The 20,592-nt window shown below is 43.1% G+C and overlaps 2 protein-coding genes across 14 annotated transcripts in view; both read left to right on the top strand.

Moving 5' to 3' along the window:
- Window positions 1-19,766, top strand: part of CAMTA1 (calmodulin binding transcription activator 1) — a 235,628-nt gene extending 215,862 nt beyond the window's left edge. For 3 of the 12 annotated variants that reach the window (XM_079326113.1, XM_079326114.1, XM_079326115.1), the window contains 4 exons: window positions 1,827-2,020; window positions 2,211-2,285; window positions 10,339-10,409; window positions 16,248-19,766. In XM_079326113.1, coding sequence (XP_079182239.1) covers window positions 1,827-2,020; window positions 2,211-2,285; window positions 10,339-10,409; window positions 16,248-16,252 — 345 coding nt within the window. In that variant the 3' untranslated portion in view covers window positions 16,253-19,766. Of the gene's footprint in view, window positions 1-1,804; window positions 2,021-2,210; window positions 2,286-6,949; window positions 6,981-10,338; window positions 10,410-16,247 lie in introns of all 12 variants that reach the window. The other 9 variants (XR_013776770.1, XR_013776772.1, XR_013776769.1 and 6 more) reach the window with 6 other exon arrangements.
- The window catches only part of SLC45A1 (solute carrier family 45 member 1), a 367,325-nt gene that overhangs the window by 202,342 nt on the left and 144,391 nt on the right, over window positions 1-20,592 (top strand). The window lies entirely within an intron of this gene.

Raw genomic sequence — 20,592 nt, 5'->3', positions numbered from 1 at the left:
TTAGAATCAGCTGAGCTTTTCATGGGGCTACCAGGAGGCAAGGTGTGCTTTCCCTGGAGAGAATGTGTCCCTGGGTGAAGTTCCATCCACAGCTTCCCCCTGCCCTGTGGTTTTGTGTCAGGCTGAGAATTGTTCTGTCAGCACAGTGGGTTGAGCTCTGGGTCACTGAACTGGTCAAGGCTTTCCTCTTTGGGGAGGAGTTTAGGTGACATCTCCACTGATTCCCCTTCCCAGAAGGAAGAAGGGAACAAGGGGAGGACAGGGTGCAGCTACTCAGGTCTTAGAGTTGCATGCAAACTTATTGGTGTCTGGTGTATGCAGTGACTGCTAATTTCTCTTCCACATGTTTGTTCCTCTGGTCTGTTACTGCACTGAGGTTTGTGACTGGATTGGAACAGTCACAGCTCATGGCACAGTTTTGTATTTGAACCCTTCTGTTCAGGGGTTTGTAACTCAGCCACAGAAGTCCCATCTGGGCTAGAGCTTTGAAAAAAAACCATTACAAGCCCATGAGTGGATTTACTTAAAACAATAAGTTTAAAACCACAATCTGATCCATTAATTTAAAAAAACATTAAAAGAGAAAAAAGAAGGAAACAAAAAACCCAATAGAAATTAATGATGGCAAAATATAACTGTTCCTAATGACTGCTTCAATTCCAAAAAGTGAAATTTGGTAAATGGTGGTCTGTGATGATATTGGAGAATTTTTTGCTTTGGGGCTATGTTGGGAGGGTTGTTTGTTTGCTTTTGGGGTTTTTGATTCCAGTAGAGTGGAAAATATTGTGATATGTTAGGACTTTACCCTGTACAGGGCAGTAGCTGCTACTCATGTATCTGATAAAGTAAGCAGAAGTCAAATCTGATAAAATATCCAAGAACAATAGACATGTCAGCTTTGAAAGTATTAAAACTTGCCAAAATAAGAGTAAACACTGAAAACCACTGTTATAGTAGTATGAGTGCATAACTCATACTTCTATAACAACTTCTATAGATTATTCTACATTTCCTTCTTAGAAAGGACTTAAAAATATGCATGAATGCACATGGTTTCTGTTAAGTGGTCATCACCTTGCATGCTTTCAAAGGAAAAGTATGTAGAATAAAGATTTTCTTTTTAAGACTTAGTGCCTGCTTTACTTGGAATCACAGGGCTAGAAATAATACAGTGCTAGGTGGAGTTTGGGAAGTGCAAATTTGTGAGTTCATTGGATGCTTGTTACAGATTTCTAATGAAATTTACTTTTGCCTGTGTCTTAGGCTCAGTATTAGATGTATAACTGTTGTGGTTTGGGGGGTTTGTTGGGGTTGTTTGGCTTTTAAGAAAGATGGAGACAGATATTTGTTGCAGTAAGACAAGTGGTAATGGTTTCAAGCTAAAAGAGGGTAGGTTCAGATTAGATACAAGGAAGAAAGCTTTTACAATGGGGCTGGTGAGTCACTGGCACAGGTTGCCCAGAGATGTGGCAGATGCCCTATTCAACAGGCTGGATGGGGCTCTGAGCATCCTGATTTCCTTGAAAATGTCCCTGTTCATGTTGGCAGGGTTGGACTAGATGACCTTTCAAAATTCCTCCCAGGGCAAACTATTCTATGATTCCATTAATCCAGTCCAACTATTCCACAGGCAGAAAAACACAAATGTGTTTCCTTGACACAGACTGAGTTCTGCAGTCCCATTTTCCTACACAATTCCCAGGCAGGGAATAGACACTCATTTACTTCTCACCACATCTTAATGGCTCAGGATTTTATCACCATAGGAAACCTGCTTCTTACTCTTCTCACAGGGATACCTCAGCTTCTCTTTGTTTCTGTTGTAGTATGCACTTTATAAAAAGATGACGCAAGCTGCCATTCTTATCCAGAGCAAATTCCGAAGTTACTATGAGCAGAAAAAGTTCCAGCAGAGCCGGCGGGCGGCGCTGCTGATCCAGCAGTACTACCGCAGCTACAAGGAGTGCGGCAAGAGGGGGCAGAACCGCCGGGCAGCCACCATCGTGCAGCAGAAACTCAGGTGAGCCCCGGGGCTGCCGCCGCCCTCAGCATCGTTATCTGCTGGTTTTATGCCCTCGGAGGCTGTGCTGTGCTTCACAGATTAAAGCCGGTGGGGAAAGGATTGTGGTTTATAGGGTAATTATTTTTGTGTTTAGTAGCGTTCTGCCCAGTTTTGCCTACACTTCAGTGTTGGGGTTTTTTGTGTTTAGAAGCAGTCTGCTTACCAAGAAGCAGGATCAAGCTGCTCGCAAGATTATGAGGTTTTTACGACGCTGCCGCCACAGGTATGACACTGTCTTTTGGTATCTGCCTTTCCTTAGAGCAATGTGACAATATTCAAGTGTGTCTGCAAGGAGTGCAGTGTAGATGTAATAGAAGCAGCTCACTACAGATCTTTTAGTCAAACAACAAAGCTGAGCTGTTTACAAGATGCACTGTCAAAAATGAAATCTTTAACCTGCTGAAAGAGAATTGCTCCATTGCTTATAATGTAAAACAGCCCAGGTCATTCTACTTTAAAAGCTGGACTTGAGGATGTCTAAAAACAATCTGTTAAATCATAGCTGCAGCTTCTGAGTGCCGCCCAAAACTTTCATGGTGTGTGGGAAAGTGCAAAAAGTGACAACATCTGGTGTGTGCTGGAAATGCCTTTAGTTTGGTCACAGAATCATTTGGGTGGCTCTCCTCAAGTGTGTGTTCTCTCCAGTGTGGATAGGTGGCATGTGGCAGCAGAGCAGCACAGGTTCAGTCACATCAGCCACTCCACAGACATGAAGATGAACCAGCTCCTGCCAGCATGGCAGCAGCACAGGCTCTCCAGAGTGCTCCTGCAGCAGCCAGCCCTGCCATACCAGCAGGGTGTTTGCTGTGGTTTTTAGCTCAAAGGATCCCCTACATGATCAAGTTGCAAGCTGGGACTTTGCCTAGACAATGGTGAACCCTGATGTTTCTGACTCTGCCCCCTCCATTCTCACTACCCATGCATTTCATCCACTCAGGAGCTGGTCACACCTGATGCATTTTGAAGCATGTTTAGTTCAGTCCAGTGACATTTAACAAGGAGAGCTCTTAGAGGCATGTGATAGGCTCCTGTTTTTTAAATAGACACAGTCTTTATTGCAGGATTTCCAAGCTGCACTTTGCAGGAGGTCAGTGTGGCTCATGCTATGGAAGTACATCTTAGCTGCAGGTTCAGTGGGAAGTAACATGTGGGGACAAGAAGGGCTTTGTAGTTCCTAGGCTGATTCCAAGTGCTCTTGAAACAGCCAGTCATTGATGAAGAAGCACAAGTGATTTCTTGTTTTTGGCAGGGCATATGGAAGAGACCAAAGGGGTTGTTTTGTTGTGTTTGTGCAGCGTGTCCTGGAGGTTCAGAATTTCAGTATCCTCCCAGATCTGCTTGAGATCCAGGCAGTCCCTGGGGGAGCCACGTGCCAAGTTTCCATCTGTGAGGTTCTCTGGGGTCAGCCTGAGAGGCTCTTAGAGCCAGCTCAGACCCAGGCCCAGAGAATGCCTCTGGTCTGGCTGTGTCCCTGGGATTCCCACCAACACCCAGGACGTGCCATGCACTCCAAACAGGGCTCAGTAAGACTCCAGCTTGAGTAACACAGACTCTGCAGGGCTTAAATTGCCCCTGATTCCAACACTTCTTGACTTCAGCTTGTTGCCTTCCTCTTTCTCAGTGTCTCCTCTTCCCTTTGTAGAGAGACCTTGCTCATTTGCACCACTGAAGTTTGCAGGCCAGACCCAGGGTCAGTCTCCTCTCTCCAGCAGCATGGTTGTGCTCTGGGCATCCCTGCAGGATGGGTTTAGCTCTTGGGGAGTTCCAGACAGAAATTCAGGATAGGGGGGATGCACTGTCATTAGGCTCTCTCTGGCTCACATCACACTGCACAGGGCTTGAATTTCTGCAGCAGTGCAGTCCTGTCCCATGTCCACAGGCACAGTTGTTGCTTGGGAATTTGTCTGTGGTTCATGGCTGGGATGCAACAAAAGGAGAAAGTGATTTGCCTCCACTGAATGTGTTAACTGTGTTTCAAAACTGCCTTGCTTTTCCTTCTAAAATAGAAATGATCACAGTGTTGTGGTTGCACATTTTCTCCAAGCAGTCATAAGAGTTTAAAACTGCATTAGTGTAACTATTATTAGTGATAGACAAATTTGAAGAGGAGCATTGTGACATTGATAAATACTAAAAGTAAAGCAAGACCTAACAAAATGACCAGCATTCAGAATCTGCTTGAAAAAGAAGTAAATTTACCAGATTTATAGAACTGTTTAGAAATGTGACAGGTTTCAGTCTCATTCCCCATTTCCCTCCTGCTTGCTAAAAAAGCTCTATCAAGCAGGAAAGTGTTTTCCAGCAGAGTGTACACCTCATGCTCTGTGCACTTGGGCTGCATCCATGGTCCTGGGGTCACACTCCTTTAGTGTCTCACAGGTCCCCAGGCTCCTCTGGCTGCTGGGACCACACAGATCTGGTGTCTCTGCTCTCTGCAGTCAGTGACAAAGAGCAGCCAAATCAGATTCTTAGAACTACCACACAGGATTTTGAAGACAAATTAGAAGCATTTTGCTGTGTAAACAACTGCAAAGGAAAATATAATACTGGAAATTTCATAGATCATCTACTTAATAGAACAGAGCTTCACTTGTTCCAGCATCTTAGCTGACTCAGGCTCACCTGTTTGCATCTTTGCTCCCTGTCCTGAGGGGCAGATCCCTGCACTTCACCTGGCCCAGCCACATCCTGCTGAGAGCACTCACATCCATTCCTTCCCAAACCTGGCTCTGCAATCCTCTTTCTTAGCTGCCTTGTGGTGTAGGCACACTGGGGTACCAGCTGGAATTGCTTCCTTCTCACCTGCTCTTCCTCAAGCTTTCTGAATTTTCTTTGTATCTCAATAATGACAATTATGAATTATTCCTCCCTGCTTGACTTTGCTTGCTTACCTCTTCCTAAGGGTAGAGTAATAAAGCTTAGGATGCTAAGTAAGTTTCAGATCACCTCTGTGTAAACCTCCCAGTTCCATCCCTTCAGTCCCCCAGGTGACACTCACACAGCTGATGAGGATGGGACTGGTACTTGGGCTGAGAGCTCCACACACTCCTTCTGATTCTTGAAATCTCATTGCATTCTCCTCCTGTATTACTCAAAATTAGCACACTTCTATAAAGAATTTAAGAAAGCCCCAGTGCCCAGAAAGAAACACTTCAGCCACCCAAGCTCCCAGACATCCAGGGGTGAGCCATAACAGCTAATACCTAATGTTAGTTAATGCTCTGTAGTATAAAAATGGCACTATGAAGCCACTTTTAAAACCACAGTGCCTTGACAGTGCAAGGAATAGGAGTGACAAATATTTTTGGAAAATCTGAGGGAGTGAGAGAAAAGAGAGCATGCAGAGGAATGTCAAACAAACAGGATCTTGTAGCAGATTTCTGCCAGTTGATAGATCTGGAAGAAGAGGCTGCAGTCTATTGTAAGGAGAGTGAGCTAAGTGAGAAGGCAGTAAATGCTTAAAGTTCAGAAATTCAACCTTTGAGAAATTGAATGGCTTAACCTAGATTTTTGTCCACGAGCAGATTCTGTTGCTGAGCCAAAAACTTACTCTCAAGAGCTTATTCTGTAGGGTTTAGGTGAGATTTATTCCCCTGGCAACTGTCTGCTTGGTGGGGTTTTTTTACATGTTTAAAATTTATCTAAGTCTGCTTTAAGCCAATTATGAGAACTCTGTTTGCTTGCATTCAAAACAGCTTAAATGGTCATCTTGTGCTATTTTGCTTATTAAGCCTTTGTGCCAAAAAGTTATTATCTCAAATGTGATTTTGAGATATCTTGAGGATCTGTTCTCCTGAAATTAATGTTTTTTGGCTGACCAGAAGGTGTTTCAGGAATTTTGGGAGAGTTAATTAGAGGGTTCTGCAGCTGGAGCTCTCAGTAGTGGATGCATGATATAGATGAAAATCAGAAAATACATAAGTCTTAGTTGAATATACTTTTAGAGAAGCTATTGGAGCTCTAGTAGCTGTCATGGAGACAGAAGGGATCATTCATCAGCAGGAGTCATTCTGACTGTCAGACATGTATTGTTTCCTTTTGACTTTGAACAGAACTCCCCATATTTATCCATCTATTGTCATATTCTCAAAAATCTGGTGAAAAGCATACATCAGCATAACACAATATCAACATGATCTGTCACAGAAGTGTTGTTTGTGAGAATGAGGAACAGAAGCTTCCTGGCCCTCCCAGGAGAGCTTCACCCATCTTCCCATGGCACCCAAACCTGTCAGCCTGTACTTGATGAACTTCCAGCCTAAAGCTTGGCCATAACACCTCCTGTGGGCTGAGCTGCCTCCAGGCTCACTGTCCTGGGGCAGAACCAAAGCTTTGCATAGTTAATGAGTTTTGGAAAGACTCCACCTACTTAGTGATCCCCAGATGTGACACATGTAGAGCTGCAAGGAAATCCAGGAGCTCCAAATGGGTTTGGATTTGCTGAGCTGAATTCATGTATGGTACAGTCAGCTTGCACTGGGAAGGTAACCTCCTATTTCCTGTTCTTTCTCTTTCTTTGTAAGAAACTTTCACTCTTCTGGGGAATATCTAGACCATTGCTAAGGTGGAATCATGATCTGCAGTGTTTTCTATGGAGGAGTATTTGGAATGAGATAGAAAAGAGGTGATTGCTGCCAGGGAAGGCAGGAAGCCATGGGGGTGACTGTTGGGATTTTCTACTTGCTTATAACTTTCTGCCCTAAAGCACCTAAACACAGGACTGCCCTTCCCTGGTAAAGAGGAGTCCCTAGGCAGGAGTGGGAAGGGTTCTTTCTCTCCAGGCAAGCAGAAGTGCTGTCTCCTCCTCCCTGAAGTGAAGCTCTGGGTAAGGTACAGTTGTTGCCATGTGTGTCTAATGGCTCTTTGGTATTGTTTTGCCCTCTGAAGCCCTCTGGTGGACCATAGGCTGTACAAAAGGGTGAGTGTAGCTGCCTGCTAGCCAGTTCCTCTCTTCCATTTTAAATATATTTGCTTTCTGCTTGCTTGCATGGGGCTGTGGCCGAGATATGCCAGTAAGTTTCACCTCCATTAATTCTATGAAAGAATCTTGTATAAACTAACCCTACTGCAATGACTAACACTGCTGCTTTTGTAACAGGACAGAGCTCTGCAGTAGATGTTACCAGTGCATGAATGTGTGAAAAAGGACATGTATATTCATCATGGGCATGCTTAGATGGCCTTGTTGGTGGGGTATTTTTTCAGTATCCAAAATGGCTGTGAGTAGATGTTGGAATTTGACAGGATCTGCACTCACACACACTCAAGGAGTTCCATTGTCATGGACTGCAGCAGCATTCAGGGTAGATCATAGGAAGCTGCACTGCAGGTGCAGCCTACTCTAAATGGATATTTATTTCTGCCTGAGCCAGATGGAAGCAGAAGAGCTCCTCACACTGCTTTTTATTCCCAAAGGTGGTTAAGCACCAGTATTTATCTTCTATAAAATGATCCTTGGTAAGTTACATGTTGTAGGGCCAGTTTTTTGACAGCTGTTTCTCTCATTTATTAATCCACATATTGGGAAGAAGAACAAAAAAAAAGGTGAAGATGCTGTAACTGTGTTGCAGTAAGTGCCAAGAGAGCATCTCTCAGGAGTATCATTCTCATGAAGAGCCCACTCACCTGTGTGCTCAGTCACATTAGAGGCTGGTTGGCTGCAAGACAGCAGAATGGCAGGAGGTGATGTGCCTGGAATCAAAAGAAAAGCTTTCTGAACCATATTAAAGTGCTGATATAAAGAGCAGTTATTTAATGAAAGCATTCAGGTGCAGAAAATATAAGAATGTGTGGTGTAGGATTTCTACAGTTTAATGTTAATTAATTAGTGTATCTAGCAGGTAAATCCAATAGTTCCACCCTTGGGCCTGCCCCTTGGAGTGACTCCAAGAGGTTCTTTTCCCTGTATCTTGTTTTCATTCTCAAATGCTGGAGCAAAACAAGGTTTCCTTGTTAGAACTTATTTTCCATAAGACTAAAGAGAATTTCAAGGGTGTGGCATCATGTATTAAAAAGGGTTAGCTATTGTTTTAAAGTGTGAAAAAGGGTAAGAAAGTGATATAAACTATAAAACTATATATTAGAAACTTACAAAGCTACAAAATACATGGAAAAACGAAAAATATTTCATTATCAGAGGTAGAATTGCCATGGCAGGTCTCTCAAAGCATGTGCCCCAGCTGCCAGCAGGCTGCCCTGTTCCATCTCACACCTGACAGGTTGTTAGGGCAGCAAGGTTCTTGTAAAAATCTGCTGCCAGAAATATCACTATTTGTGTGCTTTTTGCCCCTGTTTTCAGCAGGAGAGGGGTGGCCTGCACCCCTGCTTCCATGTAATGTTGTAAAAATAAAACTGCATTGCTGATGACAGAGTTTTATTGACTTGGAATTGCAGAGATCATTGTCAGCACTCAAGAGTTGAAAGCTTGAATAAGGCCTGAGCCTGCTGGAGACTCCATTATTTGTTTAACTATTTAGGCTAACAAAGGAGTAGCAGCTAATGGCATTTGTTTCCAAATGATGATTTCAATGCTACCATTTTTTTATTGTATGTCCTTGTTTTTTACAAGTTAAAACTTGAAGTTTTTACTAATAACAGATGAAGTAAGAATTGATTGAAATCAGGGCAAAGGGCCAGATGTGGGTTCCACAGGGGCTGCTTCAGCAGAGGCCAATTTTCAGTGTTGGAGGAGAAACAGTTGTTGCACTTCTGAGGCTTTTTATATGTTGACAGCATATGAGAAATTAGCAGGAAGCAGATTCTGGAAGTTTGGTAGCATCTTCAGGTTTTGCCTGGAATGACCAATGCTGTGTGATTGATGGGGAAATGGAAAATGTAAACTGTGAGCTTTCCCAAAATGTGTTGACTGCTGTTCTGCCAAAGTAAGGCTATAATGGCAAAATGTTCTTTGCTGCTTTGCATTCTGGTAACACCCTGGGTGTGTCTGTTGCTGGAGTGCACAAACACCAAGAATATTCCCAGCTTGGCTGCTGTGCCCAGGCTGGCACAGCCCCTGGTGCTGAGGGAATGCCTGCAAACAGGGTGTCTGTAATGCACAAATTGGGAGTTTTCTCTACATGTGCTGTTGGACTGTGCAGATAAATGATGGCTGCATTTGCTCCTGGGTTTCAGTTTTAAAACCTTTACAAATTGAGTGATTTTTTTTCTGGATTTATTTGGGTGATAGTCCATCAGGTTCATAAAGAGGGAGAGGCAGGAGGTTTTACTGACTGACTCTTGAGTGAGACAAGACTTGGTGTCCTTCTGCAGTAGAAATTAAAATACATTTTAAGGGGGAAAAAACCCATCCAGTTGCTGTTGTCTTTAAGTAACAGTTTTCATCTCAAGGAAACCTGCTTCAGTAGAGGGATTTCAGCTACTCACCATGCCCCCCTACAGAAATGTTTGCCTTCATATCAGTCAAAGCATCCTCTGTAGCCTCCTGCAAAAGAGAGCTTTGCTCCCAGTCAGGTGTAGAGGTGAAGAAATTGCAGAAATTGCACAGCTGCCTGCAGTGTTACCCTCTCTGCCCTACCTTTGGCAGGAGATGATCTGGAGGAGATCACAAGGAGTGAGTCTTTCCCATCTTGAGGGAATGACCAGTCAGGCACCTTCTGCCTGCAGCAAAGTTTCTGTCCTCTCTGGGGCAGAACAAGTTCACTCCTTACCTGTGATCATGAGTAATAAAAACTGTCTTCATTCACCTTTTGTGTACAATAGGCCCCCTTACCCCACCACAGTCTCATGGTTTGATTAAATGCTGCTCTCCAGTTTTGGGGAGTAAGTGTGTAGCATCTGAAGTCATTTCTCTGGTAAGTACAGCTGCATTTCATACCTGAATAAACAACATCTCCTGTGTTTTGTTGTTCTCTGCATACCCTTCCCTCTCTTGGCATTTTAGCAACAAATCTTTTCCTACTTCTGTGCATCTAGGATGTATTTTTAATGTGGATTTAATCTGTGCCATGCAGCAGACTTTAAATTGAGGTACCTGGTTTCTTGCCTCTCTTAGTAAGATAGAGAATGGGGGAAGATTTTAAGGGGTAGGAAAGTCCTGTTTGTTTGAGATCAGGACAATGTGTGAAAATGTCATATTGGGATATGTGTCTCTGTACCTGCAACAAAAGTTTTCAAAGTAATTTCTTTTTTTCATTAACCTCTTCCAGGGGCTGAATGTATTTGGAGCTCAGATGTGTGTGTTAAATTGCAGACCATGTGCTCTGGGGTGTTGTTCTTATTGGGCCTTTCTGTCTTTTTTGTTTTGCTGCCTAAATGAGGTATCTGGAAAAAGGCAAGATCTCCCTTGTCTTAAATATCCCACAGGCCATTTCAGCTCTCAGAGCAACAGGTAACTTGCCAGCCAGCCTTCTGTGGCTCTTGCACCCTGTCCTTTAAACTGATCTTCAGCACTGGGACTCATTCAGCATTTTCCTGGCTGGGCATTCTGGAGTCACTCTGACACAGCAGCTTTGTGATATGCTTTACCCATGGAGCCATCATTTGCTGTGGCTTTTTCTGAGTAGGGCTGGCTCATTTGCTGACAGCCTGGACAGGACTGGGGAGGGCACAGGGAGAGGAGCTGCCACTTGCTGGGGCTGTTGCTTTCTACATTGCTTCAGCACACACTGATGCACCCCCTGTACACTGTCCAAGTGAGTAACATGGTGTGAGGGGCAGCAACTTTGGCTGGCTGGAGCAGTTTGGGGACCAGGATGTATCTCCCAGGAGTCAGAGTTGGAAGCTCATGTTTGAAATCATCTTCTCTTCCCTTTCTGTATGTCAGCATCACAGCTGTGATCTCAGACACCTTAGCAGTGGCCATCCCTATTGCACGTGCTTTTTCCTTCCATCTGCTCTTCAGCACTTGCAGAGGGAATAACTTTGTGTCTTGGAAATGTTTACAGTCTGGAGAATGTTGTTTGGGGAGGTGTTTGTTCAAGGCTTCATCAGTGCAAAATCAGATATACAGTCCCTGCAGTTTTGTGCATGGTGTCAGAGCTGCTGGCATAGGGTGGTGCTTTTGGTTCAGAGACCTGCAAAACCAGGGCTTGTTTCCATTCTGAGCATCACTTGAGCTGTGCTCACTCCAGCCCATTCAGCTCAGGGAGGCACTCCCAGAGTGATCCAAGCCAGCATGACAGTGCTTGCAGGCTCCTGGAGAGGTTTGCACACCATCCAGCAGCACCTGGCCTGCTGCTGTCACTTGCACTGCCCTCATTTCCTCTGTTGTTTTAAAAAAAATAGTCACACTGCAAGTCTACCACTTGGATTGAAACATCTTTTCTAAGAACATTCTTTCTGCTGTTCAATTCTATAAATCCCAGTGGTGTTCTTTTCCTTAAAGCAGTTTATTAATGCTGTGCTTTGGTTCTCTTCCCTGCCTCAGTTGAAGACTGGAAAAAGGTTAACCAAAGAAGATTGCCTTATAGCATGAAGGCATTGCTATGTTGTTCACTTAAAAATCTCTCCTAGCAGCACTTACTCAGAGGATTTCTATTCTCAAGTGTCCTGATTTGTCCAAAATTCTTCTCTGGTCAACCTGTATTTTTTATCTGTAGTTGAAAATTTCCAGGGTTTATTACACTAGGTATTAATGAAAAGGAAATACCAGTCCCTGCTATTGGACTTTATACTCTTGTAATCAAATCAAGTGCCACTGTGTGAGGAACTCAAGAAGAGTTAAGAAAAGACTGAAAGGACTTCCAAGAGACAGGAAAAGGGTTCAGTGCAAACTATCCAAGAAAGAATTAATTAGTTGAAGACATTTAGTTTTAGATTCTCTTGACAAAGCATTTCAGATAATTGTGTTACCCTGGTGCATGCAGTGGTTCTGGCCCCTCTGTTTACCATGGTTTGAAGAAGCAGCATGGTGTTCACAATAACACCTCAGAGCATCCCCAGTGACACTCTGGCCATGGATTGGTTCCATTTTTGGTAACATTTGAAGGTATTTCAGTTCACTTGGCTGTGCCTGCTGCAGAGCCCATGGTGAACAGGGCTGTCCTGCACTAGGAGGAAGAAGAAATTCCCTGGCATCCCCAGGCCAGCTCTTGAGAGAGGAGAGACTGACAGCTGCAGACTGCAAGCTTGCATATCCACCAGGCAGAGTGTTAATGGATAAAGGACTCACAGTACCTACCTGCACTCCTATCTGCAGTGGGACACACACACTAATACACTGAACAAAGAGTTAATTAAAAAATATGGTACCTTAGTTAATTTGAATGGTTATCATCCTCAGGGTTAAGTGTGTAAATGCTGTGGACTGCAGGGTTTGTTCTAAACCATTACATACTAAATAGCATCTTTCAGTTTTATACCTTTAGAGAAACTCTGTACTATTGTGTCTGTGTTTTTTGGCAGTAATTATTACACCTGCATGTAAATGATGTAAATCCCACCTGACCAAGGAAAGCATTGCAGATGTAAAGTGTTTGACACTGTCCCATATTACACCCTTGTCTCTAAATTGGAGGGACATGGTTTTGAGGGTGGACACTGGGGGTGAAGAACTGCCTGCCTGGCTGGCCACAAGCAGAGAGTTGTGGTCAGTGCTCATGGTCCATGTGGAGGCCAGTGCTGGGTGGTGGGGCTGATGCTGTTCAACATCTCTGTCAGTGCCCTGGGCAGTGGGATCTGGGGCTCCCTCAGCAGGTTTGCTGACACCACTGAGCTGTGTGCTGCAGTCCCAAGGGGAGGGAAGGGATGGATCCAGAGGGACTTGGAGAGGTGGGACTGTGTGACCCTCAGCAAAGTGCAAGTCTCCCTGCAGTCTGCTGCAGCTGGGTCAGGGCACTGCCACACACAGACAGGCTGGGTGGAGAAGTGATTGAAAACAGCCTTGAGGGGAAAGACTTGGGTCATGGTTGATGAAAAACTCCCCATGAGCTGGCACTGAGTGCTCCCAGCCCAGAAACCAGTTGTGTCCTGGGCTGCATCCAAAGGAGTGTGGGCAGCAGGGGAGGAGGGGATTCTCACCCTCTACTCTGCTCTTGTCAGAGTCCTACACACAGTTCTCTTGTCCCCAGCATAAGGACATGGAACTGTTGGAGCAAGCCCAAGGGATGCCATGAAGTTGATAAGGGGACTAGAGTACCTCCCCTGCAAAGACAGGCTTAGAAAGTTGGGGCTGCTCAGCCTGGAGAAGAAAAGGTTGTGTGGAGACCTCACAGCACCTGCCAGTGTGTGGAGAGTGCTGCAGGGAAGCTGAAAAGGGACTCTACATCCAGAGCTGTAGTGATAGGATGAGGGTAATTGATACAAATAGAAAGAGGGTAGGATATTAAGGCTGGATATTAAGAAGACCTTTTTTTTTTTTTTTTTTTTTTCTTTCTGGGAGCATTGTGAGACACTGGAACAGGTTTCCAGAGAAGTTGTGGCTGCCCTGTCCCTGGAACTTTCAAGGCCAGGCTGGATATGGCCTTGAGCAACCTGGGATAGTGGAAGGTGTCCCTGCCCAAGGCAGGGGAGTTGGGGCTAGATAATCTTTAAGGTCCCTTCCAACCCTTTACATTTTATGCTTCTGTGATTCTCTGTTTCTGAACAGGACCTGTTTTAGTGCTAATGTTGAGTGCTGCAGTAATTAACTTCTGTTGGCATGTGTGCTCCAGACAAACAGATGCAATAGTTCCAGTACAGATATTGCATGCTGTAGGTTGAAGTTTGCAGCAAAGCATGTTTTGCATTCTTCCAGTAAAAGTGCTTTGTTAGTGTAGCCCTTGCATGTGAAGTGCTAAAGTAAGGAATAGCATGTCTCAGTGAAAGAGCCACCAGCTTATTTAATGTGCATGTTCTCAGTGAGAGATCTATAATACCAGGTTAATTTTACATTACAGTACTGAAGTGCAACAGAAAACACTTGGAAGTTGCACTGCAAATCGTGCATTAATTGATGGTGTCTTAAACACAGCTAATCTAAGCCTTAAAAATTATCCATTGCACAGAGGCACAACACCTTTTCCAGCACAGCACCAGGGATTCTGGCTCTCCTGCTTCTAAATGGTGCACTACTAGAAATATTAATTAAAATTCAAGGGAGAGGCTGCTTTTCTGCTCCAAGAAAATAAAACTAGATATACTGGAGATGAGTAACTTGCCATTTGTGACTGTTTTGTCTTACTGTATCAGCCCTCCTATGTTTAAAAGGGGATCTGGCTGTACCCAGCAAGAAGAACCCCAGTGAACTTAAAATTCAGGTTGTCAGCCTGAGTAGAGGCTTGCTGCTGCCTTCTGAGCAGTGCTGAAGCCTCCCTTGATGTCAACAGCTCTTTTAGACAGCAGCTTGTGGAGAGCCAAAACCTTCCTGTGGAAGATTTCTCTGTGAAGTTGTAGCAGGCAGTCAGGCTCAGCACAGCACTGTCCAGGCAGGAGCTGAGAGTCCCTGGTGCTGTGGCCACCTTGTCCCTTCCTCAGCCTGGGGACCAGAGCACTGCTGGCACTGGGAGAGCTGCTGGGCTCATTTCAGGAGTGCCAGGGCCCCTCCAGCTGTGCCCTTCACCCTCTGAACACACTGTGTGCATTTGGCCCAGCAGAGCCCTTTGTCTTTCCATAGATGATGTTCTCCAGCAGTGGGATTGGGATAATTAACAAAGGTCTAATATGCATTTGACCCCTGTTGGTCTCATTTCACAAATACTGAGAATGCATTTGAGCACTAGAGCCTTTGAGTCAGCTAAAACAGAGGTAAAAGCAGCCAGCTCCCTTTTCACTGTGGTTCTGACTAATAGTACATGCAGAAAAATGAAAAAATAAAACAGTGAAATTGAGGTGTATTTATAGAGATCAATTTATAGCCTTCATTGTATTCTTATATTAGCAGGCTGGTGTAAGAGCCAAAAGCTGTGTGGGTGTAAGTCTATGCACAGTAGTTACAAACTGTCTCTGCTGCTGCTCAGCTCTCCTGACATGCTTGCTTTCTTTTATTTACTTGGGCTTTGTTAAATTCTTTCACTTGCAGCTGGTTGCATTACACAAACTTGAATCTCTGACACTATTTTTTGTACTATGCCTTTGTTATTTGTCCTTTCAAGTTCTTGCAACATCACGTGAGCACTTGAGCCTATACACGCTTAGCTAAATCACCTTTTCTTTTTTTTTTTTGCTGTAATCTGCTCCTTTTGCAGGGGACTTTCCCTTGCAGGAGCAGAGGGAAGATGTGGAGGCAGGTGGCAAAGGGATGTCACTGCAGAGAACTCCCTGCAAGTGGAGGCAGGGCCAGCCCCAAGCACAGCTGGGCACCTTTGGGGCAGCACAGGAATGGCTCTGGACCTGCTCTGGCTCCTTTGCAGGGAGCCTCACTGACACACAGCCAGGTTCTCAGCCTGAGCAGAAGGTTCCTGATGCCCCAGCTCCAGTGCAGAGCTCTGTTTTACTTGTTGAGATTGAAATTATTCCCTTCTCTTCATCCTTTAATTTAATTTTTAATTTTGTCAGCTTTCAGTGATGGTTTAGTTCTTGTGTTGATGAGTTAGGGAAGGTAATGTATGGGATGCATTTAAGAAAGTTGAGAATGGGGCATCAGGCCACATCTAGGAAGGGTGACTTCCTCACTAGGTTCATCTCCCTTGGCACACAGCATCCAGCATGCTGCACTGCTGGGAAAACACATGAACACAGTGCCAAGGGCATGATAAACACAGGCACAGCAGCTGGAGTACCTGCGCAACAAAACACCTTTCTTCACACCCATACCAGTTCTTCTGCTTGTACATAAACACTTTCTTATGTGAGGTTCTCTATCAACACCAGGCTTCCTTTCCAAGCTGGACAGATGGATTTTCCCCCAGTGTGCTGTCACTGCCTCAACACTGTGTGGAGGAAAGGGGTCAGCACTGAACAGCCCCTTTGCTGTGACAACAGGGAGCAGCTGCAGGGTCAGGCAGGGAGCAGCAGTGCAGGAAACCCCAAGCAAAGAGGCCAAGACCAGAAAGAGCCCAGCTGTAGTTGGCAGTTCTGGAGAAAAACAGTATCTGGAACCAAGTGTGTCTCCCAAATGATTTGTCTGGGCTCTCCAGTGGCCCATTCCTGCACTTCCAACTGTTTGTGGTGTTGGGAAGGTGTTACCCTCCTGTCCTGTCTGGGAGCTGCCTCTTCTGCACGGGAGGTTGGAGTGATGAATCCTTTTGATTGTTCTGTCTTCAAGAGATTTGTAATAGAAGTGTTACATAGCTCCTCTTTGTTTTTTCAGAGTGAAAGAATTGAAAAAGGCCAAGGAACTTGAAGATACGCAGCAGCATCCCGTAGCAATGTGACATTGCTTTTCAGACTGTTTTCATTTTCTGTTTTTAGCAGAGACATGCAACAACAACAAAAATACCCACTGCAGTTCTGGAAATACCAGCTGCAGGATTTTAACAGTAATGTTTTGGTCATTGCATTTGCACTTTCATGGACAACTTTTAATTTGTTCAGCAAGACATCTTGGAACTCAATCTTCTGTTGGATCGTGGGGAAAACAAGACACCGGGAGGAAATCGTGAGTTGCTTCATTCTCCGAGGAGGAAGGAAGAAGCGAATAATTATCCTTTTCATATAGGGCTGTATTAAACAACATGTGGAACTGTACAAATATTATACCAAAAATATTGTTCAGAAAAGGTGGGAATGCACAAGCAACACAAGAATGCTGTTCCTGCACCTGTCAGTCATCTCCAAGAAACTGAAGCTTTGAGAGTCTCAGTGGAGGGGCTTAGATCAGAACATCTTTATTGGGTCCATGCATCCTCATTTCCTTCGCACTCCTGTCCTTTGTGTTTTATTTAAACCTCTACAGCACACTTAATGCAACTTTTTAAATCTGCAGGTTTTTAATACATCCCGTGGGAACTTACAGGAGGGGTTTGGTGTATGAGAGACACGGGTATTGCATGAGGAATGGAGAGAGCAGCTTAAGCAAGTTTGACACTATTTTTTTTTTGTATTTTTAGTAGGACCTGCAAACATATCAATTGTCATGTACTTTCTCTCATATTCAGCACTTTATTTTCTAGCCTTACCTTCATGTACTATTGTTTAATTAAGTTCTCAAATAATTTGTAAAACATGTAGCTTTTTCTCTTATGTACTTGTCAAACCTCTTGTCATTTTGCAGAGTCACGTACATATGTTGCCTGGACATTTTATGCCACCTAAAGATCAGTGGTGCTGCATTCTGGCCAGTAAATTTCTTATTTTGGCTACTTCATCAAAATCTGGGCAGTTTCTGTATATATAGAAGGTAGAAATGGAAAATGAGAAAAAATATTTGAAAGGGAATATATTGATTAATTACTAAATATTTTATTCACAAAGGGTCAATAACTTGGCAAGATAAAATTATTATTTGTATAGTTTTGTCTGAATGAACGAGGAGAGTGTGGATGTATTGTTTGTACATATTGTATATATTAAAGAGATATGTGCATGAACTCAAGAAAAAGAAATGAACAAAGCAAAGCATTAGTGGCTATGGTCTGTAAAATGAAACAAAAACTTTATTTCACTATAAGAAACTTTATTTTAAATGTTCTTTAGAAGAACATTTTTGCTAAAGCATGACTAAATGGCAAAAAAGAGCTACTGTATTTAGACTTAGGAAAAAAAGGCAGAGCAACATTACTTTAAAAAAAAAAAAAAAAAAAAAAGAAAAAAAGGATATGTTTACATTTGATTTTGGCTACCAGGAGTTTGGTTCAGTTGGGTTTAATTTATGTATTCCTTCCTTCTTTTTTTTTACCCCCGTCTTTTTTTTTTTCTTTTTTTTTTTTTGCCAATGGTGCCAAGTAATGTGAATGCTAATATTGCTTAAGAAAATTAAGTTACTTTTGCAAAGCAGATAATCATAAGAGTACAAAAACCGTATCTAGCTTAACACCATACACTCACTCCAATAAAGAACACTTAGAATGAACATAAAATGAAAAAAAAAAATAAATAAATAGTACGAAAGTAGAAAATACGTTTCACATTTTCATATCTCCTGCTGGAAGTCAGAAAATGTAATAAAAATTGCACAAAAAATTTTAAAAAATTAAGTAAAACTTAAAAAAAAAAAGATGCAAACTGATCCTGTAGGGGTGTCATGGTATATTGCTATTTCCACATAGTGAGGAGCCAAAGAAATTAGATTTTTATAAATTGAACTACTAATTTAAAACTGTCACAGATTCTCAACAATGGGAACCAGTTCTGATCTTCATTACACAGGAATGTAAGGGAAGAAACTCCTGAAGTCCGTGTCATTACTTGTGGGTCACGTACATGTGTCTGAGATCAGAAACTGCTCCTGTCTGTTTGTCTCACTCGTGGCAGTTGAAAATTTCTGAATGAACTTGTGTAAATTTGAGATTGTTAGTTTTGGAATAGTTGTTCTTGCTTGATCCCGGCCACCAACTGCAATGTTTAAACGCAAGGCTTGTTGTGAAGCCAAAAAAAATAAAATATTCACACATAGGAAGCTTTGAACTGGTGTCTTTAAAAGAAGAGTAAAAACAAAGATTGTGGCAAAAAAACTGGGGTCAGTGCTCTTGGTGCCTTTTCTATAATTGTACCTGTTTTTAATTACTTCTTTTCACTGCCAGCATTGAATTACAGTAGATGTGCTATAGCTCATTATCAGAATTCTCTTGTACATTTCTGAACTGCTGCTTTATGACCTGATTCAATTTTAAAAAAAAAGGGAAAAAAGTGAAACAAATGGCCTGGCGCTCACACAGTGCCTGTGGGCAGCCCCAGAGCCTCAATTTACTGTCTGCAATTGGAACCTTAACCATCCAGTTTTCCTCTCACGCCAAAACAGATCAGGAGACGCTGAAAAATCTCCTTTGGAATGAATTGGAAATGCTCTGTATTAGTACTGGAAGAATCTTGACATTTTGAAACTGAAATATTGCACCCATTAACCAATACGTGACAATATAGAATTGATCTGTTCCTAACAAGAGTAGTGACCTCAGTGGAAATGTTTTAACTCCTTGTTGTACACAGAAAACCATTCAGTAATATACAGAGCTATTTCAAATTACTCTTCCAGATCCATGGGCCTGGTGGTGTATCTACTAATCTAGATCCTGCTTCAGCCAAACGTTTAAGCCTGCACTGGCTGTTAAACATGCAGCAGTTCTGCAGCACAGCTCCAGGACTCCTGGCATGCTTGAGCCAGTTCAGCTCCCAAGTGCTTTGTTGTGTCGGGCAGAAACCCTTCAGTGTGTCACTGGGGAGGGAGGAGCACTCCCCCGCAGTGAAGTGATTCTTTGAACCCTCTTCTTGGTTGTGGAACTTCAACATTTTCACCTGAGATAAGTAAGTGCAGCTTTCTAGGAAAATTCAAATTCCCAAGTGCCAGGAGCCAGATCTTCTGTCTTCTGATAATAGAATTGCTCCTTTGTGAAACACATTCGACAGCAGTAATACTGTGTGAAAGAAATACAGAATATAACATGAACCCCCTCTCTGGTTGCACGCTTATGGCAGTTCCACACAATAGCTGGTGCCCAATGGGGGGTCCCCAAGACTTGCATGTAAAACTAGTATAGATGTCTTCTCTTTTGTAAGTTTTATTTTTGTAACTGTGCATGTAAAGCATCACTGAATCAATGGATCTGTTGAAGAACTCAGCTGCTGGAACCATGCAAAATGTTTTGAATTGCCCTTAAAATATGGAAAATGTTTTCTGAATGCTTTATATTCTTTCTGCTGTAAATTAAAAAAGAAAATTTCCCCATATAAAGTGTGTGCCTTCTTCTGAACACATCTCTTCCATCCTACTTTGAGAGCAAAGTAGTCCTTTAGTCACTCTAAGGAACCACCAAAAAAGATGTTTCTGCTCTACATGACCTGCTTGTAAGAATATTGCATCTGATTTCTTACAGGTTCTGGTGTGATAGTCCACAGCCTGAGCAGGTGCAGCTCCCAGAACTTTGTTTGCAGTTCCTTGTCAGTGGACAATCACTTCTAGGGCTTTTTTGTGGGAAACCGAATAGATAGAGCTGGAAGCAAAATGCTTAATCCTACAGTGTACACAAAGCAAAATCAAACGGCAGAATTCAAGAGGGCTGCTGAGGCAGAAACCTCAGAGGTCACAATTAATAATACAATTAACTGAGACACAATCACTATTGCACTAATCAAATACATAACTTACATTAACTGATTTTCAAGAACAAAACTTGTACCAGACTACATGGCAAATCCAGCAGGCAAAACCTGAACCCAGGTTTAATAAATTAATCATCTGGTCTAGCAGAAACTGTGTTAGTAGCATTGAGTAAGCTCTTCTGAAACCCAGCTCTGCAACCGAAGACAAGAGTTCATTCAGAGAGTTTCTTCTTGACTGCAGAGAAAGTTTAATTAAGGGGTTTTTTTAGAATAAATCAGCATTTACCTCTCCAAATTGCACTCCCATTTTTCCATTTTACATGGCTGTTAATTGCTGGGTTCTTTACCATCCTGCCGGTTGACCCAGTCCTGAAAGAAGACACCTCCTCCCTTTTCCCCGGGGGCATGGCAGGAGAGAACTGGAAGACCAAACATGAGGGAAAAAAATGCCTGGGGTG

This window comes from Erithacus rubecula (genome assembly GCF_903797595.1).
Source record: "Erithacus rubecula genome assembly, chromosome: 24".
In the NCBI taxonomy this organism is placed as follows: Eukaryota; Metazoa; Chordata; class Aves; order Passeriformes; family Muscicapidae; genus Erithacus; species Erithacus rubecula.
The sequence above is the reverse complement of the archived record's forward strand: the minus strand, read 5'-3'. Positions and strand labels throughout refer to the sequence as shown.